Here is a 26,096-nt window from a genome sequence, read left to right on the forward strand (position 1 = left end):
CTAAAGCATTTGAGGGCTCTTTAGTATAGACTAAAGAATAAGGGGACCATGAAAGAGCAGGTGTAGATAACATGATGCGTATCAGATGTTATTCATTACAAATCCCAATAGCTCCAGCTAGCATGGTCAATGGTCAGGAATGATCAGAATTGTAGTCCGACATCTGAAGGGCACCATGTTGGCTACCCCTGTGAATGAGCTTTATAAAGTTCTGAATTTGGAAATAATGGACAGAGACATATTTTTTCCTCCCTCTGTCATAAAACTTGGGGCTACCCAATGCAACTAATCAGCAACAGATTGATAAAATGCAAAGGAGCCCCAATTCACACAACAAACAGCATTTTTTGTTCTATAATCCCAGTAGGTATACACTGAAATAAGAAATAAGGAAATCTGCTAGACTCTTCTTTCCCACTGATTGCCCTGTTGTGAACAAAACATTCATTACACTTTTACTTGATTTCTCTTGCCTTAGCATAAATGTCTTAGACTTTAGGAAACTGATCTTTCCTGGTTTGCTGATAAACATCACTCAGTTTTAAAAGAAGTAATAAATCTCTCCCCCCCCCCCCCCGCGGAGCAGGTTCCATTCCTCTTAGAGAGCTGGTGAATACTACAACATCAACCCTGAAAAAATATATAACTCTGCCTTGTGATTTGCTTGCTCTTGTAAAGTCTTGTGGCTTGCATTCTTAAGATTTAAGGGCTGCAAAAAGAATCCTAGCATTTTCTAAGTATCTTGAATTACAATGATGCAGATCAGCCCAACTAGGTGTTGCCAGACCTATGACAGTCCACAAATTACTTTAAGCCATCTCCCCTCTCTCCTTGTAGTCCCAGCACATCTGGAAAGGAAGGCAATGAAGTGTGGGGATTGATTTCCTTTAGAACAAAGCAGGGAGTCAAAGTGATGTCTTGAAGGAAGCTCATGAGTAGATCAAAAGATGCTAAGTTGCCCTTGCTTCCTCGTGGAGGAAAAAGTATTGCCAAAGCGTAATTAGAAGCCCTGACCTGGAACTCATATGCCCATTACTGAGGTATTTTTCCACCTACCATTTGATGAAGCAGAGAATGGGCTGGCCTCAGACAGCTAAAGAGGTGTGGCTTGGCAACATTCATAAGGGCCAGCAGGCAGCAGTCTCTTCCCACAGGGCTCTGGAAGGTGAACCTGTCCTGCCTAGAGGATGCTTAAGTGTGGACAAGAAGCCAGCTAACATTAACTCTCCTGGAGGCTGCAAGCCCTGTGAGCTTGTGTTCCAGCACTGCTCCCTCTCAGAGCTCATTGGCTCTTGACTTTTTCACCCAAGAGCCTTCACTTGGTACATTTATTTGGCTGAGAGACATCCATTGCTCCACTAGGTCAAAGAAAGAGGAAGTCTACCATGGGGAAGGTGAGTAAATAAGCGATAAAGACAGCAGATATTCCATAGCTGGTTTCTCTTCTGTTCTGGGAGCAGTTGGCTTCTAATAATTGAAATATACCTGTCCTCTTCTTTCCCAATACTTTGGGAAATTTTTAAGAAGAGAAGACAATTTCTTGCTTAAGGTCAGGGATGTATCCAACTGAGTTCCACTCACTCATTGAAATTAATAGGCTCATTAACTTCAGTGAGTCTATTTTGAGGAGAACTAGCATTGGAGGCAACTCTTAGGCTGCAATCCTAATCCCACTTACCTGGGACTTCAATAGGACTTACTTCTGAGTAGACGTGAGTCTTGCAGTCTTAGTTCTGTGGCAAACGGAAAAGTTCTTTCATATGGAGATGTAAGAGATTAAATTCTTCTGCATCTTTGTGTAGAACTTTAACCTTTATAATTGGATGGGAGGAGAGGAACAGGTTTGTGTGTATTTGTAATTTACTACACATACACAGGATTCTTAGTGAATTTCTATCAAAGGCTGATACCAGTTTAGCACCAGAAACCCTACAAAATCTGGTGTTCTCAAGCTGTTCACCTGCTTGCCCAGTATTTTGTATTCTGACTGGCAAGTGGCTCTCCAGGACAGATGTATTTCACATCACCTGGTTCTTTTAACTGGAGGGGTTAAGGATTGGCCCTGGGATCTGGAAAGCACGTGTTCAGACGTGGAGCTTTGGTCCTTTTCCTAAGCTCACTAGGACTTACTTCTGAGTAAAACTATACGGTTCTGCTGCATGTCGCATTCCAAAACCAAGAGTGCTTGAACTGATTTGTTTTCCCCAGCAACAATCAAACTATCAGAAATGTTACTGAGGTGTCAAGTTGAAAGAATCCTCATGACTTATTCCAGAGATTAAAATACCAAATAGGGTTTAAAGGGCTATTCAGCTGAGTTGATCAATTGCAAAAAAGAGAGAGCCCACCTTAATACAGTGGTACCTCGGGTTAAGAACTTAATTTGTTTCGGAGGTCCATTCTTAACCTGAAACTGTTCTTAACCTGAAGCACCACTTTAGCTAATGGGGCCTCCTGCTGCTGTTGTGCCACTGCTGCGCAATTTCTGTTCTCATCCTGAAGCAAAGTTCTTAACATGAGGTAATATTTCTGGGTTAGCGGAGTCTGTAACCTGAAGCGTCTGTAACCTGAAGCATATGTAACCCGAGGTACCACTGTAGTGGGAAATATCCCACAGTGCACAAGGTTGTTGATATCTATCCCAGGTTTCCTCGATCTTGGCCCTCCAGATGTTTTGAGACTACAATTCCCATCATCCCTGACCACTGGTCCTGCTAGCTAGGGATCATGGGAGTTGTAGGCCAAGAACATTTGGAGGCTGAGTTTGAGGAAGCCTGATCTATCCTCTGCTAACTAAATATCAAAATGGCACCCACCATATACCAGGAGCTGTAGAACATAGAACTGGTGCTATCCAAGATCAGCAAGTCTGCAAACTTTATTCTGCAGGCAACATGGAAAGAGTCAGAAAGCAACAGAAATAGATGAGAGTCAAGTGGCTGGGAAGGAGCAGCACCAGAAATTTATTTTCAAAGATGGAAATAGGATGGCAGTTAAGGATAAACAGATACCGATGTTTTTGCTGGTTTCTGGAATGCCAAGAAAACCCAAACAGAATAATTTTACTTGCATAAATCGAATTGCTTGTGTAATTCTTGCTGTCATTTTAGTTCCAATTTGGTAGAGAATCCTGAGTATTAGAGCCTTTTCATACCTCAGTTTAATGTGGATTGTGAACTCCTTGTGTCTGCTTAAATTTCCCTTCACCCATGTGGCATTCTCCTCCAACTACTTCTACCCCACACTTCCTCCTCCCTAGATCTGGAGATTCCCCATGCAAATTTTGTAGCTCTTGTATTCAGTTCTCAAAGCATAGAGAATCTCTGGAATTAAGAGGAGGCAAAAGTATGGGCCACCAGTAGTTGGAAAAGAATGCCACTTGGATGAGGGGGAATTGAAGGAAGGGCTCACAAAGCACAATAACCTAAGGTATGAGTGGGCCCTAAGTTTATAAAGCAATCTGGACAAGTCTAGCTAATAGACACATAGGTTTGGGCAAACAAAAACCAATTCGATTTATATTTTAATATTGTTACTAAAAGTATGTTAACCAAGTTATCTGAAGACATTGAAGTGCACACATGTTCTGAGCTCAGCTCTGTGCCAATAAGCAAGCTTTGACCTGATCCTCAATCACCAGGTATGACTATGCCTTACAAACTCAGTAATGTAATCCTCAAAGAATCTGCTAAGGAATGGGGTCAGCCAATAAGCTGGCTATTCTACAGAACAGCATGCAGTTTATGGGTCAATTATGATCTGGAAAGCTATGTATATAAAAGTTGATGAGCTGAGATGAAAACAGGAAGCCAGTCTTTGGAGCAGGGCAAGCTATTGGAAAAGAGGTAACAGAGAACAATGGCATATCTATACATCCAAATTAATTGGAATGGGTGGGGCAATGTCCATTGCAGAATAGAATGGGTGGGGCAACTACCAATAGCTTGTGTAGATTGACAAGAAGGGTTGGGTCAAAGGCTCAGTCAGGAGTTATCTGGAAGAGGTAATACTAAGAAGTAGCCAAGATTTGTGATTTGAAACAACAATGTTGTGGGCAACGCACACACATTGCAGCCTATTCTATTGGCTACCAATACATGCCTCTTTCAAGACTGATTTCAGACAAAGAAGGGAAGCTAGTGGGTGCCAGGGAAGGCATCTGTAGGTGAAGGGTCACCACGTTGGTGACCCCCCCCCAAAAAACTATCATATGTAATAATGTCTACACTGTTGGTCATAGACATTTTCTACTTTAAAACTAAACAAAGCATCCCCTCTGGAATCTGACTCTCTGAATTTCTCACTGAGATAGGGGTCAGCATTATGATAATTTTAAAATCTCATGTCGCTCATTATTTATGGCTAAACATATCCAAATTATTAAGCATTGCTTATTGACTTTGTGGAATAAGTTCAATTCTAATATAGATGACTTCTTCTTCAATTCGGACCATTTCTTATTTCAGGCTCTGCAGAATATTTGTAAGGTTGTGTGCATGTTTATTTGAGAGGGAGGAAGACATGCGACAGTGATGGTTAGCTTACTGGGAACTAATGAGAATATCAATGAGAAAGCAACAATCTGAAAAGTTTTTTTTAAAAAGAGATTATTAAAAACATGTTAGTCCAAACACTCTCTGGATATTAAGGAGCCAAATTACCTGGTCTTTTCTTCAGAGAGGCACCAATGCCATAGGAGTGTACCACAATTCCATTTTGATTTCTGAACATATGCATGGCTTGCCACATCTTTTATTTCCTAACCTTTGTTCTTACTTTTTCTTCCCCCCCCCCCATCTTACTGATGTGTGCATTGATAAAACATAGCACCAAAGATCATATTGATGCACCCAATGGGGCTCATTTGAGTGCATGCACTATGTTTCATTACATGTTCACTTGTGCATATCAGTAAGGCAGATAATAAAAAGGCTGGCAGTGAAAAGTTTCAGCTTAACTGCACATTCCAGAATTAATTTTATAAATGCTCCATGTTAAATCAGAAGGGAGGTTGAAACACTGGAGTAGAATTGTACCTCTTCCCCTGCTCCCTGTCTGTTGGGTATTTCTGCTGCCCCCTTATGACAAACCCATAATGCTAACCCAACCCATCTCTGCTCATTTACATTTCAGAAAAAGCTTGACATCTACTCTATTGAGATCAGTGGAGAAAAGGATTTGGAAAAAGCAGACAAAGGAGATGAAAAGTACAAAGATTTGAAAGGGAATAAGAAAAAGAAGAACACCGAGGACCTGAAAAAAGAGTTGGACTTGGTAAGTGACTTCAGGCTGCTCCATACTTCCTTGTTACGCTGTCCTGGGACAGAGCAGATAGGCTGAAACCAAAGTCCTAATCAATAGTTTTCTTGGGGAAATCGGGACAGATTGTAGTGCAGATCTTTCAGTCTTGAATGGGAAATCGTTTAATTACCTTTGTATAATACATGCTCCAATGGCCAACAAAGGCACACTGCTTTGTATTGCTCTACCAGCAGTGTTCCCGTAGTGCATTTAATCTTTCAACACTGATTTTATGAACACTGACTAATTGCATTTCAATTAGGTAGGCAAATGTGGGTCATTACCCTTCTTTTATTAAGCTGCCACCTCCAGCCAGCTGGAGGATCCTGGAGTTTTAGGGATCCACTCCCTTGCTCTGAAGCTATGTTGAAAAGAATAACAGTGGCCCAGTGAAAAAGGAATCAGTATGACAAGGAATGGGCCACTCAGCTAGAACAGACAAAAGACCCTTCCTGCCCAGACAACATGCATGCTAGACCTGCATATCAGGAAAGGGCGCATTGGCCCTCTCACTACAATATCATGGAGTTATGTAAATGCAAATAGATGTAAGAAGTCAGTCAGTCAAGGAACTGTCTTGTTTGTCTCTGAAAAAGCTGTACAATCCCTCCTCTTCCTTCTGCTATGGAGAAATTATCAGTGGAATCTCTGCTTTTCTTCTTCCTTCATGCCAAGTCCCGTCTTGTTAAGCTACACCCAAGATTTAATCAGAAGGCCAATACCATTTGCTTGAAAAGTGAAGCAAGTCGGGAGAGATGTCAGTTCTTGGTTTCAGCTCTCCTGACTTTTCATACTAATGCTTTGAACCTCTTATTTATTGGAAGAGGGTGAATGCCATGTCAAACTGAGTTACAACATACATGATTCTTACCCTGACCCTTAGCTCCTGATGCACCAGTGCCAAAGTTCTTCCATTACAAGTATATACCTGTGTGGAACATTTTCATTGTGCTTGTGTCAATCCATGTGATGCTGTAAGTTTCACTGCAGTGGGGAGCGGGATGTGGGTATGATGTACCTCTAGTGCAGCATCTGCTGTGATTTGTAAGCATTGGTTTCCCCCAAGTCATGCTAAAAGCCATTTGGGGAAGGGCCATAGCTCAGTGGTGGAGCATGTGCTTTGCATGCAAAAGACCCTAAGCTGAATTCCCAGCATCTCCAGGTAGGGCTAGGAATGTCCCCTTGCTTGAAACCCAGGAGAACCCCTGCTAGTCCGTGCAGACAGTGCTGAACTAGATGAACCAGTGTAAGGCAGCTTTCTAATTTCATCTCTGCATATCTTAGGGATTAGTCATGCGATCTGAATGATGGGCTGAAGCACTGAGCAATGACTTGCCCCACAGTTAAGTCATAGCTAGCTTTATTAAGAAGTCTTCCTTAATCCCTGTGACACATTGTTGTACAAAAACAATGGAGGAGCACTCAGCTAGCTCCCTACAAAAAACAATAACTGTGGCTCTCGTTCAGTGCTTTCCAAGAAAAGATTGTACAATCAGCTGTTTGAGATGCTTAGATAAAAAGATATCCTTTCAGATTTGCTAATCCAATGGTTTTCCTTACATTCCACAACTAACTGGATGGCGTTAAATCTTAAAGATGCAATGTCCTCAAATGCAATGCCTCTTTAAGCCAACAGCTCCACATAGGTTTTCAAGTATGTATTAAAAAATCAATCAATCAATCAATCAATCAATCAATCACAGATTAACTACGGATCTTCTTTTCTTGATACATCTGAACAGACAGAGTGACAAGTTATCAGCCAGCTCATATTGAGCGAGCAGTACAGCTAGCTTCCACTGAATTTTTCCTAAAGCAAAACTCAAGATGAACTCAAAGGTTGCTGCATGGGCAAAAATCACAGCAGAATTTCATATTAAGCTGAAGAGTTTTAATAAGACTAGAAAAACATTATTTGCTGGGTTTCAAAAAGCTTTAGCTGCACCCAGTGTCTGAATGTTCCAATGTGCAAATGTGCAAATAAAGTGTTGACTGTGGCATACAATTTCTGAAAGCCCCGTGCTGTTCTTTAAAAAAGCAAAGCTTGTTAATCTCTCTCTCTTTTTTGCTGCTTTAGGATGATCACAAACTCAGCATTGAAGAACTAGAAGATAAATATGGCACAAGCATCACTAAAGTAAGTGAATATGGGCAAGAGGCAGCCATCAACAACACACCCACATATAAGTAGGCAGCAAGCATTATAATTCACTTAATTCAAGCATGGTGCTGGAAACAGTATTTGTGCTATTTCTGGGAAGAGTATTGGTGTGTTTGCACCAATAGTATTTGCGCAGTTGCATGCTTTATGGGGTATATTGCAACCATCAGCTGTAGTTATCTGGTCTTAGTCTTCAGGATGGAGCAGGGCATAAATTTAAGTAGCCTTTAACATTTAGACTGCTGGGTACATCAACCATTTTGTCAAGTTTTTTTAAAAAATAAATTATGGGACTTAAAATTCACTTTTGAACATAGGCTGTGCTCTTTCAGGATTTCTAATTTAAACTAAGAATGGACTGAATGACCTAATAATGCCACCCCTTTTCAGTTTTCCTGGCACTCATTCAAATGCCCATTTAGTACCTTTGTGTGTGTGTGTGTGTTAATGAAGGCACAAAGAGTCTGTGTTTTGTCAGAATTTGTACACAGATGCTTTTTATTTTCTGAAAAAAATGTTGCATTTTATACACACTTTTAATGCAAAACACACATTTCTTTGCTCCCTTTCCTGCATTGCAAAACCTGGGGAAGTGTGTAATGTGTTTCCAACAAGCATGTTTGGGAGTGTCAGATCTGCTGCAAAAAGTTGGCAGAGCAGAAGATCCTCTTCCATCCCTAATCCCAACTATGCGCTTTGTCTCTCCTACAGGGTCTTCCAAGCTCAAGAGCTGCAGAGGTTCTGGCCCGAGATGGCCCCAATGCACTTACTCCTCCTAAATCTACTCCTGAAATCATCAAGTTTCTCAAGCAGATGGTAGGAGGGTTTTCCATCCTCTTGTGGATTGGAGCTATACTCTGCTGGATTGCCTTCGGGATTCAGTATCTTCATCATGATGCCGGGGCATTTAACAATGTAAGTATTATTGCAGGTTTATTGTGCTTTATGTAATTCTCATGGGTGTCACCCATGGTTCTCTTTACCCCCAAGTCAAGGAGCATGGTACCCAAGGCCACTCAAGGCTACTCAAGCCTGGGAGACCCTGGTTCAAATGCTGACTCAGCCATGAAGCTCATTGGGTGACCTTGGCCCAGTCACTTCCTCTCAGTCTAATCTATCTCACAGGGTTGCTGTGGAGATTAAATGAGGAGAAAGAGAGAGCCATGCATATGCCACCTTGGAAAAAAATGTGGGGTATAAATGCAAAAAACTGAACAAACCATAATAAATCAACAATTTACCACCCTTCCATGACACTTAAGCCTCATTCCACCCAATGGTAGGGGACTGTCCCCCCCCCCCATGGAAAAGCATTGCAAAAATTAAGAAAAGCCACACTTTCACATTCCTGATTAAATAACTGTCTGAAATTCTTATATAAGCTTTGGCAATTGTATGGTTTTAGCACAATTTCTAAACCAATGTATCTTGGTCAGAATTGAATGACCTGGTGCAGACCCTGAAGACCACGTGTTGTCATTTAGCTATATGTTTCCTCCGTATGTTTGTGCAATACGTCTTGCCTATAAATCTCTGAGGCATTTCGCTGATAATATGCTAGGTATTGCTCTTCTCCTTGCTGTTTACGCAAGTTCATTCACACAGTTTCTTGAGTGCAGTTACAAAATTATTTTGCACCAAGTGGGAAATGGTAAAAGTGTTGTTGTTTTTAAGCTAACTTGAATCATCTTTTCACCATTCAGCTCTACCTCGGAGTGGTCCTTGCACTGGTGGTTGTCCTCACTGGGATGTTTGCTTATTATCAAGAAGCTAAAAGCACGAACATCATGGCCAGCTTTGGTAAAATGATCCCACAGGTGAGTCTTCGGTAGTGCTCAGAATATCAATGTATTTAAAAACCAGGTACTCATTGTAAAGAGTATTTGCCACCATATTAAAGAACATACCAATGTGCAGACAAAATGGTACAATTAAGGTGGCCACATTGCTTAAAGAGAGGAAATGCATGACCCCAACAAGGGGGACAAAAGAGAACACAGGTTTCCATAAAATGCATATAGATGAAAAAATTGAAAGTATTACCATAATTTTAATGGGAAAACAATACCAGCATAGCGGCGAAGACTTTGACTGTGCGCCTGCTCAGCCTGCTGCTGTTCAGGTGCTAAATGTCAAAGGGCACCTTTGGGCACTCCACTCTTCTTTTAATCTTCAAACCTGACTTAGATCAGAAAGCCCATCAAATAGGGAATGTCTTCTGGATAGTTTTCTATGCAGAAGACTTCAATGTAAAGTAGGACATATAGGCTGGAAGCCAGCACCACAGTCTTCCTCTTGTGTTGTCAGCACAAATATTTCAAGTTGCCTAATGAAAGGATCTCCCCTCTCCTTCTCTTGTGGACTGCTCTGGACATTCTCCAGACCCCCCCCCAACTGTTTTTTTGGGGGGGCAAAGTGGGGAGAGAAGCCCCATTGCATTTGGAGGAGTCTATGTGCTGGCTTCTGCTAGCACAATTGTTTAAGTGAATCCTGCTCATAGTTACCATATGCAGATCTCCAAGTAGCTCAGACCACTGAATATATTCCAGCAATTGCATGTGTACAATAGTCAGTCTAAGAGTTCCACCTGACTTTATCTGTTTCATTTTGATTGTTTTTTCTTACCAGCGAGCCCTTGTCCTCAGAGATGCAGAGAAAAAAGACATTTCGGCAGAAGAACTGGTGGTGGGCGATATTGTGGAAATCAAAGGTGGAGACAGGATACCAGCTGACATCCGGATCATCACCAGTCAGGGCTGTAAGGTAGGAACAAAACAAAACCCAGTTTTGAGCCAAAGAAAAGAGAAAGAGAAAACCCAGCCTCTTTCTACAGACCAGGGACATGAAGAGGCATGTTCAAAGAAAGGATAACTCAACAGCTAAGTGAAAAAGAGTCTAAAATTAGACACTCCTTTTGAATTTGTATGAGAAATTGTCCTCCCACAAAGAGCTTGATCATTAAAATTGTGGCAATAATCACTGCTCGTTGTATGGGTTGTTTACGCAATCTTGCAGTGATTGTGATAGCAGCAGCATCATTTACTTAAAGTTTGGTTTTCTTTACGTGTCAGTCAGTCAATCCCAGGCAGAATAAATTAAAGGGGGGCAGTGGGAAAAGCTGCTGCATAATGAGTAATGTATTATATGCTTGCTATTATCCCCATTTTGAAGTGAATACACGTTAATCTAACAATGTTAGGCGAATAGGATGTGTGGCAAACACATCTGGGATTTCTTACCAGGTCAATAAACCTAAAATCAGTCTGTTCTTTATGGATGCAAATTGTCTATGAATTAATAATTTGCATATTCATCCTCATGAGAAAAAGGTATCATGGATGAGATCCTGCATGAGTCCCAGAACAAAGGGATAGGGATGAGAAATACGTGGTCCTCCTGATGTTGTTGGACTCTGACTCCCATCAGCCAGTATGGGAGTATTAGTCCAGCATCTGGAGGGTCACAGCTTCCTCACCTGTAAGTCTTTAAGTGACTTGTTGCAGTTGAACTCTATTGGTGATTCAGTCATCATAAGTGTCCCTGTTGCCTTTGCAGTGATGATAGCCATGGGCACTACCACTATTATTACTACAATAATAATGTGATAATGTGAATGTTTGTGACTGATCCACAGGTGGATAATTCTTCCCTCACTGGAGAGTCAGAGCCACAATCTCGCTCCTGTGAATACACTCATGAAAACCCACTGGAGACCAAAAACATTGCTTTCTATTCCACAACCTGCTTGGAAGGTATGTATTTAAGTGGCTCCCACAGTGGTGCCATTCCATCCAAATGCCACACATTTTGTGCCTACGTAAAAGCTACTTCAGCAGGAGTTAACATCAATATTTTCTCATTCCTTCTGATATTCCACCATTTAGTCCTCATCACCTTCTGAAACTAAGCCTAATTGTGTATAATGCAAAGCATGGGCATACTCTGTTAAGACTATTTTCTTGACTTTCCTTTCTTGTCTCCCCATTTGTTGAATTTTGGATTGTAAGATCTCTGGGGAAGGGAGCAAGTTCAGGTTGACATCCTGGAAAGAAGTGTGTACATTGATTGTGCCCTAGTAATACTAACAACAACATGCTAACATTAGCCTCCAACTATGCAGTTATGTGGAGCAGGTGTACAACGTAAAAACATTGTCTTGGGTCCTAACATTGGCTTATCCATTCAAACCTGCAATTCAACCCCCACAACCATATCCTACACCAATCATCTCCTGGTCTCCTAATGGAAATTCCCAGCAGAGGGAATGGTGAGGTGGGAAAGCCCTGCTCCAATAACGCAAACTGTTCATGGAAAGAAAATTTGGATTCAAGTCAATGATTTTATTTTAAAATATGACACACACATGCCCACATTGTCTTCTTTAGGCAGAAATCCAAGCAGCATTTGACCTCCCCAAAGAAAAAAAAGCTATATTTTTTTTATTGAACTAAGATATTAAGGAGAATAGAAGAGGGGATTATCAAAAAGAGTCAGGAGTATTAATTGGAAAGTTTGGGGGTACAATTAATATTTTTTTTTGTTTTTTTTATATGGCATTGGTGTTCAAATGAATAAAAATTATTTTGTTTGTTGATAATCAATATTTTACTTTCTCGTTAGGAACTGCTACTGGCATGGTCATCAACACAGGTGACAACACCATCATTGGACGCATTGCTTCACTGGCTTCTGGTGTTGGGAATGAGAAGACGCCTATTGCTATCGAGATAGAGCACTTTGTCCATATTGTGGCTGCTGTCGCTATATCCATAGGGGTGGTTTTCTTCATCATTTCCGTCTCCATGAAGTACACTGTCATGAAGGCCATCATCTTCCTCATTGGCATTATTGTGGCCAATGTGCCTGAGGGGCTGCTAGCCACAGTCACTGTAAGTACTGGCTCACAACAGCCACCAGTATCTTTGTACTCATGCATAACAATTCATGACAGTACATGCTACTGAAAACGGGGTGCATAAGACCTCTACCGTAAGGGACGCGGGTGGCGCTGTGGGTAAAAGCCTCAGCGCCTAGGGCTTGCCGATCGAAAGGTCGGCGGTTCGAATCCCCGTGGCGGGGTGCGCTCCCGTTGCTTGGTCCCAGCGCCTGCCAACCTAGCAGTCGAAAGCACCTCCGGGTGCAAATAGATAAATAGGGACCACTTACTGGCGGGAAGGTAAACGGCGTTTCCGTGTGCTGTGCTGGCTTGCCAGATGCAGCTTTGTCACGCTGGCCACATGACCTGGAAGTGTCTCCGGACAGCGCTGGCCCCCGGCCTCTTAAGTGAGATGGGCGCACAACCCTAGAGTCTGTCAAGACTGGCCCGTACGGGCAAGGGTACCTTTACCTTTAAGACCTCTACCTCTCCAACACATTATTAAAAAGGGGTGCATAATTATTAATGGGCAAGGCTGGCACTATCTATTGGAACAATGGTGGAGAGTGGCTTTGGGCTCCTGGATAAAAACACCTCCATTGTCTAAACCCACAACTTCTTCCGAGTCTCTTTGGTTATATATTCATCACCTCTTAATGTTTTCGGCTAATTTGTTGCATTTCTTTGTTTTGTCTCTATTTTAATATCCATTCAAAATGCTTGTGAATGCCTTTTTTTTCTGGATCTGCTACTGATGAATCTTACTAGGATGCTGGATTAGATGGGCTGTTGGCCTGATCCAGCAGGCTCTACTTATGCTCCTTTGTGTTATATTATGTACTTTTGCGTTATGTTTTTCTGATGGATACTGTACATGTGAGGAAATCATCTAGCAGTGTTATTCATGTACTGTTGTTACATGATAAGAGTGTAAGAAAACTCTGTTGAATGAGGACCATCTGGCCTAGTATTCTGTTCTTATAGTGGCCAGCCAGGTGTCCATGGCAAGCCCATAAGCAGGGCATTACATTAGAGCCTTCCTGTTGACATAAAAGCAGATCAACACTTGCTAAATAAAATGTCAGGTTCTGATCTTCTCATCCATGTTGAGTAATTCTGCAGATGCCAGCATTGCTGAACTGATATGGGCATGGGTGTGATCAAGAATAAAATGTGTACAGGTGGGATTAGCAGGAAGAGAAGCCTACCATCATCCTTTGTATGGAGCTGTATGAAATGCTTCTCTGCTTTTATTTCTTTCAGCTATTAAAGTGCTGTGCTTTCTCCCACATTTTTAGGTAGCTTTGTCCCTAACTGCGAAGAGAATGGCCAAGAAGAATTGTCTGGTAAAGAACCTGGAAGCTGTTGAGACATTGGGCTCTACCTCCGTCATCTGCTCTGACAAGACCGGGACCCTTACGCAGAACAGGATGACAGTTGCCCACCTTTGGTTTGACAATGAGATCTTCTCCGCTGACACCAGTGAAAATCAAACAAGTAAATAATCAGCCAAGAGGCTTTGGAATGGGAGGAGTAACAACATGATTGCTTCCTATTTTAGAATGTGGGGCAACTGTCTGCTGAAACGTTATATAATTTTTACCACTTTCTTTCCAGCCCAGACTTTTGACCAAACATCTGGCACATGGACGGCGTTGTCAAGGATTGTAGCCCTTTGCAATCGGGCAGAATTCAGACCAGGACAGGACAGTGAACCTATCATGAAGGTATTTACTAATTCAATGAGAGCTGCTTTCTTAAGAGGATTATCTGATGGGTTTGCAGGGTTTTCATCTGGAAACAGATGTTTTATTGTAAGTTGCGTATAGCATCTGCCCTGTCCTGTTTCCTTCTAAAGTGACAGAAATAGGTATGGTGACACCACTATTGGGAGAAAACAGGCTAGCACAAGAACTTTCAGGCGTTTAATTTACAAGCAATAAACAGGCCTCTGGTCCAAGCAAACATACCACATTGCGCTCTCATTCTTTATGTGTGATTTCAGTAATGTAAACAGCTGGATCAAAAGCATTTTCTCTATTTTAAAATCAGTTCATACTCCAGTCAAAGGTCCGAGATGAGAATTCTCATACAATGCATTTGTTGAGATAATTAATCTACAGGTAGAGCATGAGAACTCAACAATCAAGTTATTTTATTTTACTGACAACAATCAGTTTTAAACCAAGAAAATAAATACTTAGTGTCATATTGCTCAAGAAGATCCATAAAAAAGATTAGAAATTTCTCTACTATAACAACAATATTATGAGACAATTTAGAATACATTACAGCTATAGATCTCTCATGGATTAAAGTCACTAACTCACTCTCTTCTGAGAGTCTCAAGAATTTCAGCTTTTATTTGCATGCATGAGTCCCTGAGGAGAAGGATGATTATAGCAATCTTGCCCAATTATTGTTCTTCTTATGTAAATATGATAGTACTTTGGTACAATGCTATAGAATGCAATCTGAGGAGCAAGCTATATAATACAAAGTGACCTAAGTAATGTCCATTGGTTAGTTGAATGACACTGAGCAACACTTTTGCTGAACTGAATTTTCAAAAATGTCCCCCAGAGAATTGTGGTTGGAGACGCCTCAGAAACAGCTCTGCTGAAGTTCTCCGAAGTTGTTATGGGCAATATAATGGACATCCGGAAAAGAAATAGGAAAGTGACTGAGATTCCCTTTAATTCTACTAACAAGTTCCAGGTAAGTTGTATGTCTGAGAAGAGACTGATCTCTTAAGAGCTGTTAAGAGAAAATGTTGTGCCCCATGAGCTATCAAGATAAAACCTGAAAACTGGAAGGACCAGTCTGATGAATTTGTGTCTGTGGTGGAAAAAAACATTGCTGCAATACTCAAGGAGAAGTGTGTTATTAATTTCACATAATTCAGTGTATGTTCAAAAATAAGATGTAAACTCCAGTGGCAATCCCAGAGGCTAATCAGCACAAAATCTCTTGTTCTTCTGAAGTGGTTTTTTGTGATTGCTGTTCTACACAGCAGAAATAACAACTGCCTTGAACATATTCAACATTGTGAAGATGGGCCATATTTAAACAACTGTAGTTTAAAGCTTGATAGAATATTTACCATAGGAAGGCTGTCATAGACTAGGGCTAAATTCATATGGGAGTTTATTTCATTTTCCGGACGTTTCCTTAACTGTTAATTTCTGCATTATGTTTGGGCTTTCGCGACATAAAGGCATTTCAAGAAATATAGCAGAATATAGCTCAAGTTGAGCACTCATTGCCATGTTAAATGCTTCCAGAAAAAAATAGATTTGGAAATAACATGGAGTTGAGCACGAAACCAGTGCTATATTCCACTGTTTTTCTGGAAGTGGCTTTTATGTTGTGTGAAAGCTCAAGTTTACAGCAGAGATTACCAGTAAGGGAAATGTCAGGGAAACAGAATAAATTGCCATGTGAACACAGCCTAGAATTATATCTGATGGCCACCTTGGGTTATCAGATCAGTACAATCCCCCCCCCCCCATGCCATTCTTCCTCTGGGAGCATTAAGTTCAAAAGGCGGGATTAGATCCAGGCACTTGTTTCAGCGTTTGCATTTGCATTGCGTTCCAGCTTTCCATCCACGAGACTGAGGACCCCAATGATAAACGCTTCCTGCTGGTGATGAAAGGGGCACCCGAAAGGATTCTGGAGAAGTGCAGCACCATCATGATTAATGGAAAAGAGGAGCCCCTGGATGCAGAGAGAAAAGAGGCGTTCCAGACGGCTTACATGGCACTGGGAGGCATGGGGGAGAGAGTCCTAGGTGAGCCGAACACTTGCAAAGCAACATGCGCAGAGAGCAATGCAGCAGGCAAAGCGTTAAGTGCAACAATCCAGGGGGTTGGGGGGTTGGAACTACAGTGATACTAGAGAAACAACCCCAACTCTTTGGCCATTCTGCTGGGTGGCATTTAATTATGAGAATGTGCTAAATGAGCATGGGAAGTGATACACAAACTGTGGTTGGTTTGGTGCATTTTCTTGAGTTTGATACAGGGGTCAGCAAACTTTCAGCAGGGGGCCGGTCCACTGTCCCTCAGACTTTGTGGGGGGCCGGACTATATTTTGAAAAAAATATATAAATGAATTCCTATGCCCCACAAATAACCCAGAGATGCATTTTAAATAAAAGGACACATTCTACTCATGTAAAAACATGCTGATTCCCAGACAATCCTTGGGCTGGATTTAGAAGGTGATTGGGCCGGATCCAGCCCCCCGGCCTTAGTTTGCCTACCCATAGGGTAGGGACTAAACCTGCTATTTGTCCTCCTAGTGATTGCTTCCTAAAGTAAAAGCTTAGAACCTATACATCTTCCTACTATAAATTCTAATTAATGGTTTTTCATATGCATTCCTTGCATGCATTGCTGTGTTAGCTACTATCCATGACACAGTAAATAAGATATCTAGTTAGGAAACACAATGGCTTTAACTTGCTTTCTCATCAGTAACTCCCATTGTTTTGACAGCTGGCAATCTACTTAAAGAGACAGAATAATGATCATTTGATGGTCAATTAGACCTAATAAAATCCTTTAGTTATCATAGGATGGTTTGTCCTTTCTCCCCTCTCGCTTCCTCTGCTTAATTATTTTGTTGTTGCTGTTATTATTTTCAACTCTAGGCTTCTGTCACTTGTACCTGCCAGAGGAGGAATTTCCAGACACCTATCCATTTGACACTGACTCCATGAACTTCCCCACTTCCAATCTTTGCTTTGTGGGGCTCTTGTCAATGATTGACCCCCCTCGATCCACTGTGCCAGACGCTGTCATCAAATGTCGGAGTGCAGGGATCAAGGTAGGCTTTCCAAAAACCAGCACCGTTGGAAATGCTGGATTGCCAAAATGTCTGTGACACTTCCCCCCAAACGCAGTGCTATTTTTCTAGAAATAGACTCAGGTGCTGGAACTTGCCATGAACGCCCCCCTTGTTCTCTTATAATGGCAATGGCACCCACCTCAGAGGTGCCAGAACTGAGTTCTGGTGAGTTCATGCTAAAAAAGGCCCCACCCAAATGTATAGTAAGTTAAAAAGAAAGTAAGGATGTATGCAATGTAAGGATGTATGCAATCCACAACACACATTTGCAGATCTATGCATACATTTCTGAAAGAGAATGTCCATGCAAAATCTTTATGTACAAGCAGTGGGTATATTTCATTCAGATGTTTCTATCTCTTCATTGCTGATCATAGAATTGTAAACCTGGAAGGGACTCTAAGGGCCATCTAGTCCAACCCCCTGCAATGCAGACAGTTTTTTGGAGTGGTTAAAGAACCATGGCAGATGCTACAAGCTGTATCTTTAATTCGGCTCCTTCTGATAGTGAACCCTGCTTATTTGGCCCTTTTTTCAGGTGATCATGGTCACTGGTGATCATCCAATCACAGCCAAAGCCATTGCCAAAAGCGTAGGCATCATTTCAGCCAACAGCGAGACGGTGGAAGACATTGCCCAGCGCCTCAAAATTCCCGTGGAGCAGGTGAACAGAAGGTAAGGATGGCATAGACCCTCTCTGTCTTAATACGCTACACTATGTTCCTATGGTCGTGGTGTTCGCCAATTTGAATGGCTTTAAAAGAGAATTGGAAAGGCTATTGATGGCTGCTAGTCACCATGGCCATGCCCCGCCTCCACAGCTGGAGCCAATAATGCTTCTGAATACCAGTTGCTGGAAACCACAGAAGGGGAGAGGTGCTCTTGTGCTCATGTCCTGCTTGAGAGTTTCCCACATGCATCTGGTTCACCTCTGTGAGAAAAGGATGATGAACAGGATAGGTCACATTCTTGATCCAGCAGGCTTTCCCCATGTTCTCATGCTACTCTGTTTTTAATGCACAGTTGATGGTATAACTCACAACAGGGGTGGGGAGCCTCAGACCTAAGGGTCAAACACAGCCATTCAAGCCTCTCTATGTGGTCCTCAGGACCAGACCCACACACCACACCCTTCTCAGCCACTCCCCCTCTCCCTGGACCATGCCTCTCATCTGCCCTGCTTTGCACCTCCATTGAGTGTTTTTGCCCATCTGGGATGTGTTTGGTAATGCCTCTTGCTTGGATGGAGGGCAGAGAAGGGTGTGTGAAGATGTAGAAGTTAGCCTACCATACAAATGTAAACTTGACATTTGCTGCTCCACCCACTTTTGACTCTGGCCCCACCCACCACTAGCAAGTGGCCCCTGAGATGTTGCCTAGAAGGGAAAGTGGCCCTCAGGCTGAAAAAGGTTCCCCATCCCAGACTTTGAACAATCTATCCACTTATCCCATTTGAATGCTCCCAGACCAGTCAGTGGCCATCTACTGTACCTCATTTTTCAGGAGTGAGGTTTCCTTCCTATGCTGTGTTCTAACGTGAATAAATGAGCTTTTCGCTGTTCCCTAACACACCAGTTTAGATTTAGTAAGATATGTATGCATGCCATTTTTGAACTTGGTGTTGCAGCAGCTTTAATTGAGATTGCCTCTGATTTTTGCAGCGATGCCAGAGCTGCTGTAGTTAATGGAATGGAGCTGAAAGACATGACTTCAGAACAGCTGGACGACATCCTGCGCAACCACTCAGAGATAGTCTTTGCCCGAACTTCACCCCAGCAGAAACTAATTATCGTGGAGGGCTGCCAAAGGCAGGTGAGTGATTCTGGCGAGAACAGAAGATGTACTTTTGGTACCAAAAGGTTGCATCCGCATGATCTTCCCCTGGAACACTTCTCAGTGGAAAACATATATAACAACAAAAAATTAGAAAATACAGCTCCCTAATTTCAATCCTGCATGGAAACAAACAAAGTCCTATATTTAAAAGGCACAAATATTTTTTCTCCATTTTACTGTTCATTAACACCCCCATCCAAAGTAATATTTAGCTCTCTAAAGGATGAACAGTAGAAAAAAGGAAGTGTGCTGTATGCATGCTCTATATTTAGTTACCAGAGCCTATAAGCTCTTAGGCACAGTATTATTTATAACGAGTCTCAATGCACTAAGTCCCCCGAGAACAAGATCCCCAGCATTTGCCTTAATCAGGTTTTCCGGGTTTTCTCTCTGCTTAATTCAGCTCACGATACTCTAAATTCCCTTACACTTAGACGCTCTGACCTTTCCTAATAAGGACGCTTGGTTGCATAAATCTCACCGAGCAGATATGGATTTGGCCAATCAGCATATTTAGCTTTCTGCATAAATCCAATCTATGCTAGCAAGAAGCAAAATGCCACAGTGACAGATTGTCATTAAAAGAGCTGAAGGGAAGGGGATCCCTTGATGCTTCAAATTTTGTAGTGTCTGAATTCTTGGTTATCTGAAATTCCCAATGCTGCAAATCATGTCTTGACTGCATAATGTAAGCAAGTAAATAAGCCTTCATTATCTGAATATATTGGTTGTGCTCTGGATGTCTGGACAGTTGAAATTTTGCCCTGTACAAATATCCACAACCAAATTGCAACAAGAAATGGCACTATTTCTCACAAAAGACAGAATAGGAATTGACGTCTGGCTTCATTCCTGGAAGCAACACAGGCAGGAATAAGAGAACTTTACAAGGCAAGGTCAGAGGGACGCTTGTGCAACTAGTATTTATATTTTTGCTCAGTCGCTGGAATGGCTGTACCTTCTGAGCTGCCCACCCAGATCCTTCCATCAAGTTGTTTTTGAAAGAGCAACATTATTGTTCAGAGTAACTGTACACAGACCTCAACACTGTATTTAGGAAGTTCAACATAGCAGAAGTCAAGCAAGGGCAGGGCTGTGGGCACAGTTTCTATAACCTCCTGTGGTTCCTATGTTCTCAAGGACGCAGTGGTTGCCGTGACTGGAGATGGTGTCAACGATTCCCCAGCTCTGAAGAAAGCTGACATAGGAATTGCTATGGGCATTGCTGGCTCTGACGCAGCGAAGAATGCAGCTGACATGGTTTTGCTGGATGACAATTTTGCTTCTATCGTTACTGGAGTGGAGGAAGGTAAGATGAGGCCTGTGGCTCTGACAAACACCCTTAAAAGTCAAGCAGCATATGTTCGGGGAGAGGTGAATCACATGAACGCACAGGTGATCGGCAGAATTTGGATGCTCTTGGGGACAGTTTTTTGCAAATCTGGAGAGGATTATGCATACAAACATAAACAGAGGCAGCCTCACACCAGTCTTTACACAACACATGAGACTTGTTCTCCGTTCCCCTTTGGTTCCCATACCCTCTCAGCCTATCCCAGCTCATACTGCAATGTTCAATCCCAGAAATGTCCAGATCGTTGGAAAGCTGTTGCAAGACTGGACCACTTTTCATAGCATTCCCGTAGTCCTGTCAGCTCTTCACCACTATCAATATATGGAACTGGTGTCTTAAGGTGTCCAAAGCTGAAGTCCACCTAATCTTCACTATTGTTGTGGCTCCTTTCAAATGGAAATCCTATTTTACCAATGCCAATGATTTAAGTGTTTAATCTTAAAGCCTGCTCATTTGCTGTAACTGATGCCAGGGAAATGTTCTTGATAATCCATATTTTATAGTAGGAGCAGATAAATTAAGAAGCTCTGCATATCTCGTTTCCTTTAGTATATTTTGCAGCACTGCATGCCACATTTACCAAAACATGACAGACTTATTCACCTTTCTCTCCTACAGGTCGCTTGATCTTTGACAATCTGAAGAAAACCATCGCCTACACCTTGACCAAGAACATTGCGGAGCTCTGTCCTTTCCTGATTTACATCATGGCCAGCATCCCACTGCCCATTGGCACCATCACCATCCTTTTTATTGACCTCGGCACAGACATTGTGAGTCCTTAACATCTGGAGAACAAATATTTACAGGGTTCAGTTTGTACTGCAGCTTCATTTGCATTTTGCAAAACAAGAGGGTTGCATTTCCTGCTCTCTTTGCTTTGGGGAAGGAAACTGAAGGCTTACCAGAAGTGTTCCTTAATCCTAACCAAAGTGTTCCTTATTTGATTGTTAGATTCTCCTTGCAGCATGAATTGCTTTTTTTGTGCAATATTCAGTAATCAAAAACAAAAGCGAAAAACATGAATTCTAGAATCTTACAGGATACTGATTGGGACTTTCCCCTCTCTCTCCTACAGATCCCATCTGTCTCACTGGCATATGAAAAAGCAGAAAGTGATATCATGAAAAGGAAGCCACGACACAAGAAAAAGGATAGGCTGGTCAACCAGGAGCTTGTCACATACTCCTACTTGCAGATTGGTACGATGGGCATATTTGCAAAAGTGGTAAACGGGGAGTGGTTTTGAATTGGTTTATGGCTGATCTCTGATATGATCTTGGAGCAAATCCATAATTTTGTTAACCGAGAGCCAGGAAAGCTATTGTGATATGCATTCAGCCATTAGTTTTTGTCAACTTTTTTATCTCCTACAAACTCCACTCCCCCCCTCAAAACATCGTCTTTTCTTATAGGACTGTTGCAGACCATTGGGGCCTTTCTGACCTACTTCACAGTTTATGCTCAGCAGGGCTGGCTACCTCACACACTGCTCCACATCCGAACCAGCTGGGAAGATCCATTTATAAATGACTTGGAAGACAGCTATGGACAGGAATGGGTAAGGCAACTTCACTGAAGACATCAGTTAAGAACTTAGCAGGACTGACACCAAGGGTCACCATAGTTGGGCATGCACCAAGAACTCACACTACCCAACAGGTACCCTGACAAGAACCCCCTGGTCATCTTCCTCCAGTGATGAGATAGATTCACTAAGGGAATGAGGCCATGGGGGTTGTTTTGTGCAAGAGCCCTCCAGAACATGGAGCTGACACCAAATACTCTTTATCTAATTTAATTTAAACCATTTATATACCACATAAATACAAAAATCTCTAAGTGGTGCAGAAAAACCAAAATGCAAAATAGTGAAAGTCAGTTAAAATTCCAAAACCAGACTTCAGTTAAAATGTCTGCTGGAATAACAAAATGTATTCGGTAGGCACCGGAAGTTCAGCAGAGCTGTTTGACTTCAGCTGGAAGGGAGTTCTGTAAAATTAGGCCCACAGTTCTGAACACGTGACTTTGTTGCAATAGGGCAAATGGAGCCACCTCCTAATGTATATACATAAATAGCCTTAGTGTTGCATGCTATTTTCTTTCTTTCATTTTTTAAAAAACAACCTTTATAATGTTTGTTAAAACTGCTTTAAAGCAGATTTAGCAGACCTGCAGAATTTTTGACTCTCATCCTGGTTTTGCTGTCTGCCTGAACTGCAAAGAAAAAAAAGGGAAGGCTGTCAAGCCTTTTTCTATCAAGCATGGCTTGAGGGATGTGTTCAGCTTGTTTGCTTACAGATTATCTATCACTTACTTAACACAGATGTCTCTCCCCACCCACCCCAAATTTATTGTTCTTCTGCAGACATTCGACCAACGGCAAATTTTGGAGTACCATGGCTACACAGCCTTCTTTGTCAGTATCACTATTGAGCAAGTGGCAGATCTGATCATCAGGAAGACGCGAAGGAACTCCATTTTCCAGCAAGGGCTTTTCAGGTATAACTGGAGTCTCAGATGATAGGATGACTTTGGAACAAATCTCCACCTCTTTCCTTCACTACTGACCACTGTACTCTTCTTGCGGTAGCCATTCTGTAGAGCTACGGATAAAAAGAACCAGTGGTCAGATTAACCTTTTGGAAATAGGAAGTTGGAATTTAGGATAGATAAGTAAATGAGAGAATAAGATGCATCTACATACATCCCCTTATGTTTTTTGTGACCAACAACCTCTAATGGTTTCACTACGTAAATTATTTTAAAGTCTTAATTGATTTATTTAGACACACATGCTCTCATTTTGGCTCATTTTGTCTGACACTGAGAAAACGTAACAGCAGAATTAGGATCGGGGGAAGGTTTTATTTTTCTTCTTCCAAGAACATGTTCGCTACACAAATTGCTACAAAGCCAATAAGAACTGAAGGCAACTCATGATGAAACCCACTATGGGTACACAATACCTGTTCAGTGACCTCACAGTGATAAAGTCAGAAGAGACAAACGTTTGAGCTGAACCTAATAAGGCGAACAATTTGGCTTCCTAAACTGAAGAAGTTGGAGAGAAAATGATTTTGGTCGTTGCTAAAGTGTAAATATCACAATGGAAAAATAGATCAAGTAGCAAGGTTGCAAACCTGGGTGATCAGAGAAGATAAACCAGGCAACTCAATTTCACACATCAAAGGCCTGGGTTATTCCTTTGTACACCCATTTCTAGAACACACACTCCACATCTGACATGGCAGTTATGTATTAAGATGATAGTCTGTACTATTATAGACATAGGTGAGGACAAAAAGTTAAAATCTATTGTCATGAATAATGACAGTTCATGCTCATAGCATCTAAAACATTTAATCACTGAATGTATTTTTTCCCTTCATAGGAACAAAGTAATCTGGGTTGGCATATTCTCCCAAATAGGAATCGCTGCAATTCTCTGCTACGGTCTTGGAAGTGTTTATGCCTTAAACTTTGCACCCCTCCGGTGAGTTCATTTTCTATTCAGCAAGGGGTGTGGGTGTGTGTGTGTGTGTATGAGAGGGGGGGGGAGAGAGGGAGAGGGAGAGGGAGAGAGAGAGAGAGATTTTGGGGCTGTATTATTAGGACAAGAACACCAACCTTACTGTGTTCTTGTTCTAATAATATATTTGCTCTGTCCACTGCCCAGCTAGGCTCTCACTGGCAGGGTGGCAGTGAGAGAAGAGGAACACTGTTGCACTCCTCTTCTGCAAGCCCCTAAAAACACCCCTATTTGGGGAAGGAAATAAATGGGTACCAGCTCCTGAAGTGGATTAACTGCTCCTTGGACTTGAGGCAAATTAAGGAGCCTGGAAGGCTTAACTGCCCCAGCATGCCCTGGTTTGGCCCTAGTCATGAGTTCTGAGTTCTGACATCATCAATAGGTGTGAGGATTATGGAAGTTGACATGGAGGTGGGAAGGAAGGACCCAACCCTGGATGTCTCCCTCTGAGGCCAGAGCTCTCACTCTAAACTCAGAAAGAGATCTGTGATAGCCCTTGTGAACTGATGTCTCCTATAGCCCCTGTTATGCCCTTCCAGAGACCATATGATGGAAGCCTAAGTCAGTTGAATAAAGTCCTAAATAAGTGTTGAGTCACTCCCTAGTCTTGGGCTCCTTGAAAGACCTATGCATGGTTTTTGGTCATGGTGAGATTTTTAATCCTATGACCATGGTGCCATAAGCACTGACCACAATGCCAGGGACATCATGACCGCAAAAAGGGTCCAAAATCCTAGAGCCACGCCACAATGTCAATTGCTGTGGCAGAGATGTTTCAATAAACAATCTGACTGTATTTTAAAAACAATATCTGATGCCTAATACTTTGCTTTCTAGGTTTCAGTATTGGTTTGTTGCTGTTCCTTTTGCCATCTTGATCTGGGTCTACGACGAATTCCGCAAGCTGTTCATCAGACGGTATCCCGGAAGTAAGTAACGTAGCACTTTAGAATTTCTACGGGTAGCATTGCATTTGTCAAAATAAAAATATAAATTAAAAAAAAATCTATGAAAGGCACCGGAGGTCCCCTCTGGTCAGGAATTCCACTTTGCGGTACATGAATCACAAGTTAGATTCATGAATGACTGCAGGACCTCTTTTTACATTTTAACCAGCAATGTACAGATTTGGAAATAATTCATAGAAAAGCAAGAAAGAGGACATTGGTTGGTGGACTGATGGAAATCTAGGAAACTATACCATTTTTAAGGACATTCAAACCGTACTTTTCTAGTTGCCCTCAATACATTTGGGGGACTGGGCCAGGCAAGGCACTGCATGCTCTGGATGCCTTCATTCTGTGCCCCCCATAGGAGGAGTGGGAGGAAGGGGGAAAGCTCTCATGTATGCGCCGTATGGAAGCCTTGGATTCCCCATGATCTTTCTTTTCCAGCATTGGTACCAGGGGTGGAGAACCCCAGGTTGGCGTGGGGAGGCAAATGTGGCCCTCTGAACCTCTCTGTCTGGTCCTTGGTGTGCTCCACACACCCACCCTTCCCAGAACATGCTGCTCACCTTGAGTGACTGTGTTTGTCTGGAATGTGTCAGAATCTGATAAGGCCTTTTTGCTTGTTTGGGTGAAGAACAGGGAGGCATGAGAATTGTGTGTGTGCAGAAAGCTAAAGGGAAAATTCACACGTGTTTTTTTCTGTCCTTCCGTTACAGGCTGGTGGGACAAAAACATGTATTATTGAAAGCGTCTGTGCCACTCGTTTCTCCACCCTGGAGACTGCAGCTTGGTTATCTCTTCTGGCAGCGGCTGCTTGAAGGTGCTTGCCTGTGCAATATCAACCAAGTGCGAAGGAATCTCATCAGAATTGAGAGAGAGAAGTAGGAGATCCGAAGTAGATCTGAACTGTACTGTAAAAGCTTACCCTTGGGTTGCCAACTTGAATGCTATCTATTTTTATAACACCTAACCCCTTCTTGTTTAAAGTGTGCAACTGTCCGAAGGAAAGGAAACTCCCTTGTATATAGAATGAAAGAAACCGCCCGTTTGTCACAGCAATAATATAAAGGCGCTGTCTTGCACTAGGTTTCTTAAAAGTTGCATTTTTGTTCATATGATGTCGCCTCAGGAATCCAACTGTGAGCCTGCTGGTGCAGACCAGAGGTGGGGTTGCTGAGGTTTATGCTGTACAATCACAATTTGATAATAAAAATAACTTTTTACAAAAAAGC

The 26,096-nt window shown here is 42.1% G+C and overlaps 1 protein-coding gene across 1 annotated transcript; it reads left to right on the forward strand.

The window, feature by feature from the left end:
* Window positions 1-1,166: 1,166 nt before the first annotated feature.
* ATP12A (ATPase H+/K+ transporting non-gastric alpha2 subunit) lies at window positions 1,167-26,063 on the forward strand. Its single transcript, XM_028708604.2, has 23 exons — window positions 1,167-1,394; window positions 5,134-5,274; window positions 7,379-7,438; window positions 8,174-8,377; window positions 9,166-9,279; window positions 10,091-10,225; window positions 11,097-11,214; window positions 12,083-12,351; window positions 13,637-13,835; window positions 13,956-14,065; window positions 14,922-15,056; window positions 15,939-16,131; window positions 16,996-17,171; window positions 17,731-17,867; window positions 18,854-19,004; window positions 20,169-20,337; window positions 21,001-21,155; window positions 21,461-21,584; window positions 21,798-21,943; window positions 22,751-22,884; window positions 23,777-23,878; window positions 24,752-24,843; window positions 25,581-26,063. The coding sequence occupies exons 1-23, from the start codon at window positions 1,386-1,388 to the stop codon at window positions 25,607-25,609; spliced, it is 3,102 nt and encodes a 1,033-aa protein (XP_028564437.2). The 5' UTR covers window positions 1,167-1,385; the 3' UTR covers window positions 25,610-26,063.
* The last annotated feature ends 33 nt before the right edge of the window (window positions 26,064-26,096 follow it).

This window comes from Podarcis muralis, chromosome 15, assembly GCF_964188315.1.
Source record: "Podarcis muralis chromosome 15, rPodMur119.hap1.1, whole genome shotgun sequence".
Taxonomy (NCBI): Eukaryota; Metazoa; Chordata; class Lepidosauria; order Squamata; family Lacertidae; genus Podarcis; species Podarcis muralis.

What these genes read in the sequence shown, in the direction of transcription:
- ATP12A (XM_028708604.2), top strand. An exon ending in ATTCTACTAACAAGTTCCAG is followed by an intron (nt 15,057 to 15,938) that starts GTAAGTTGTATG and finishes ATTGCGTTCCAG; the next exon opens with CTTTCCATCCACGAGACTGA. An exon ending in CATCAGACGGTATCCCGGAA is followed by an intron (nt 24,844 to 25,580) that starts GTAAGTAACGTA and finishes CTTCCGTTACAG; the next exon opens with GCTGGTGGGACAAAAACATG.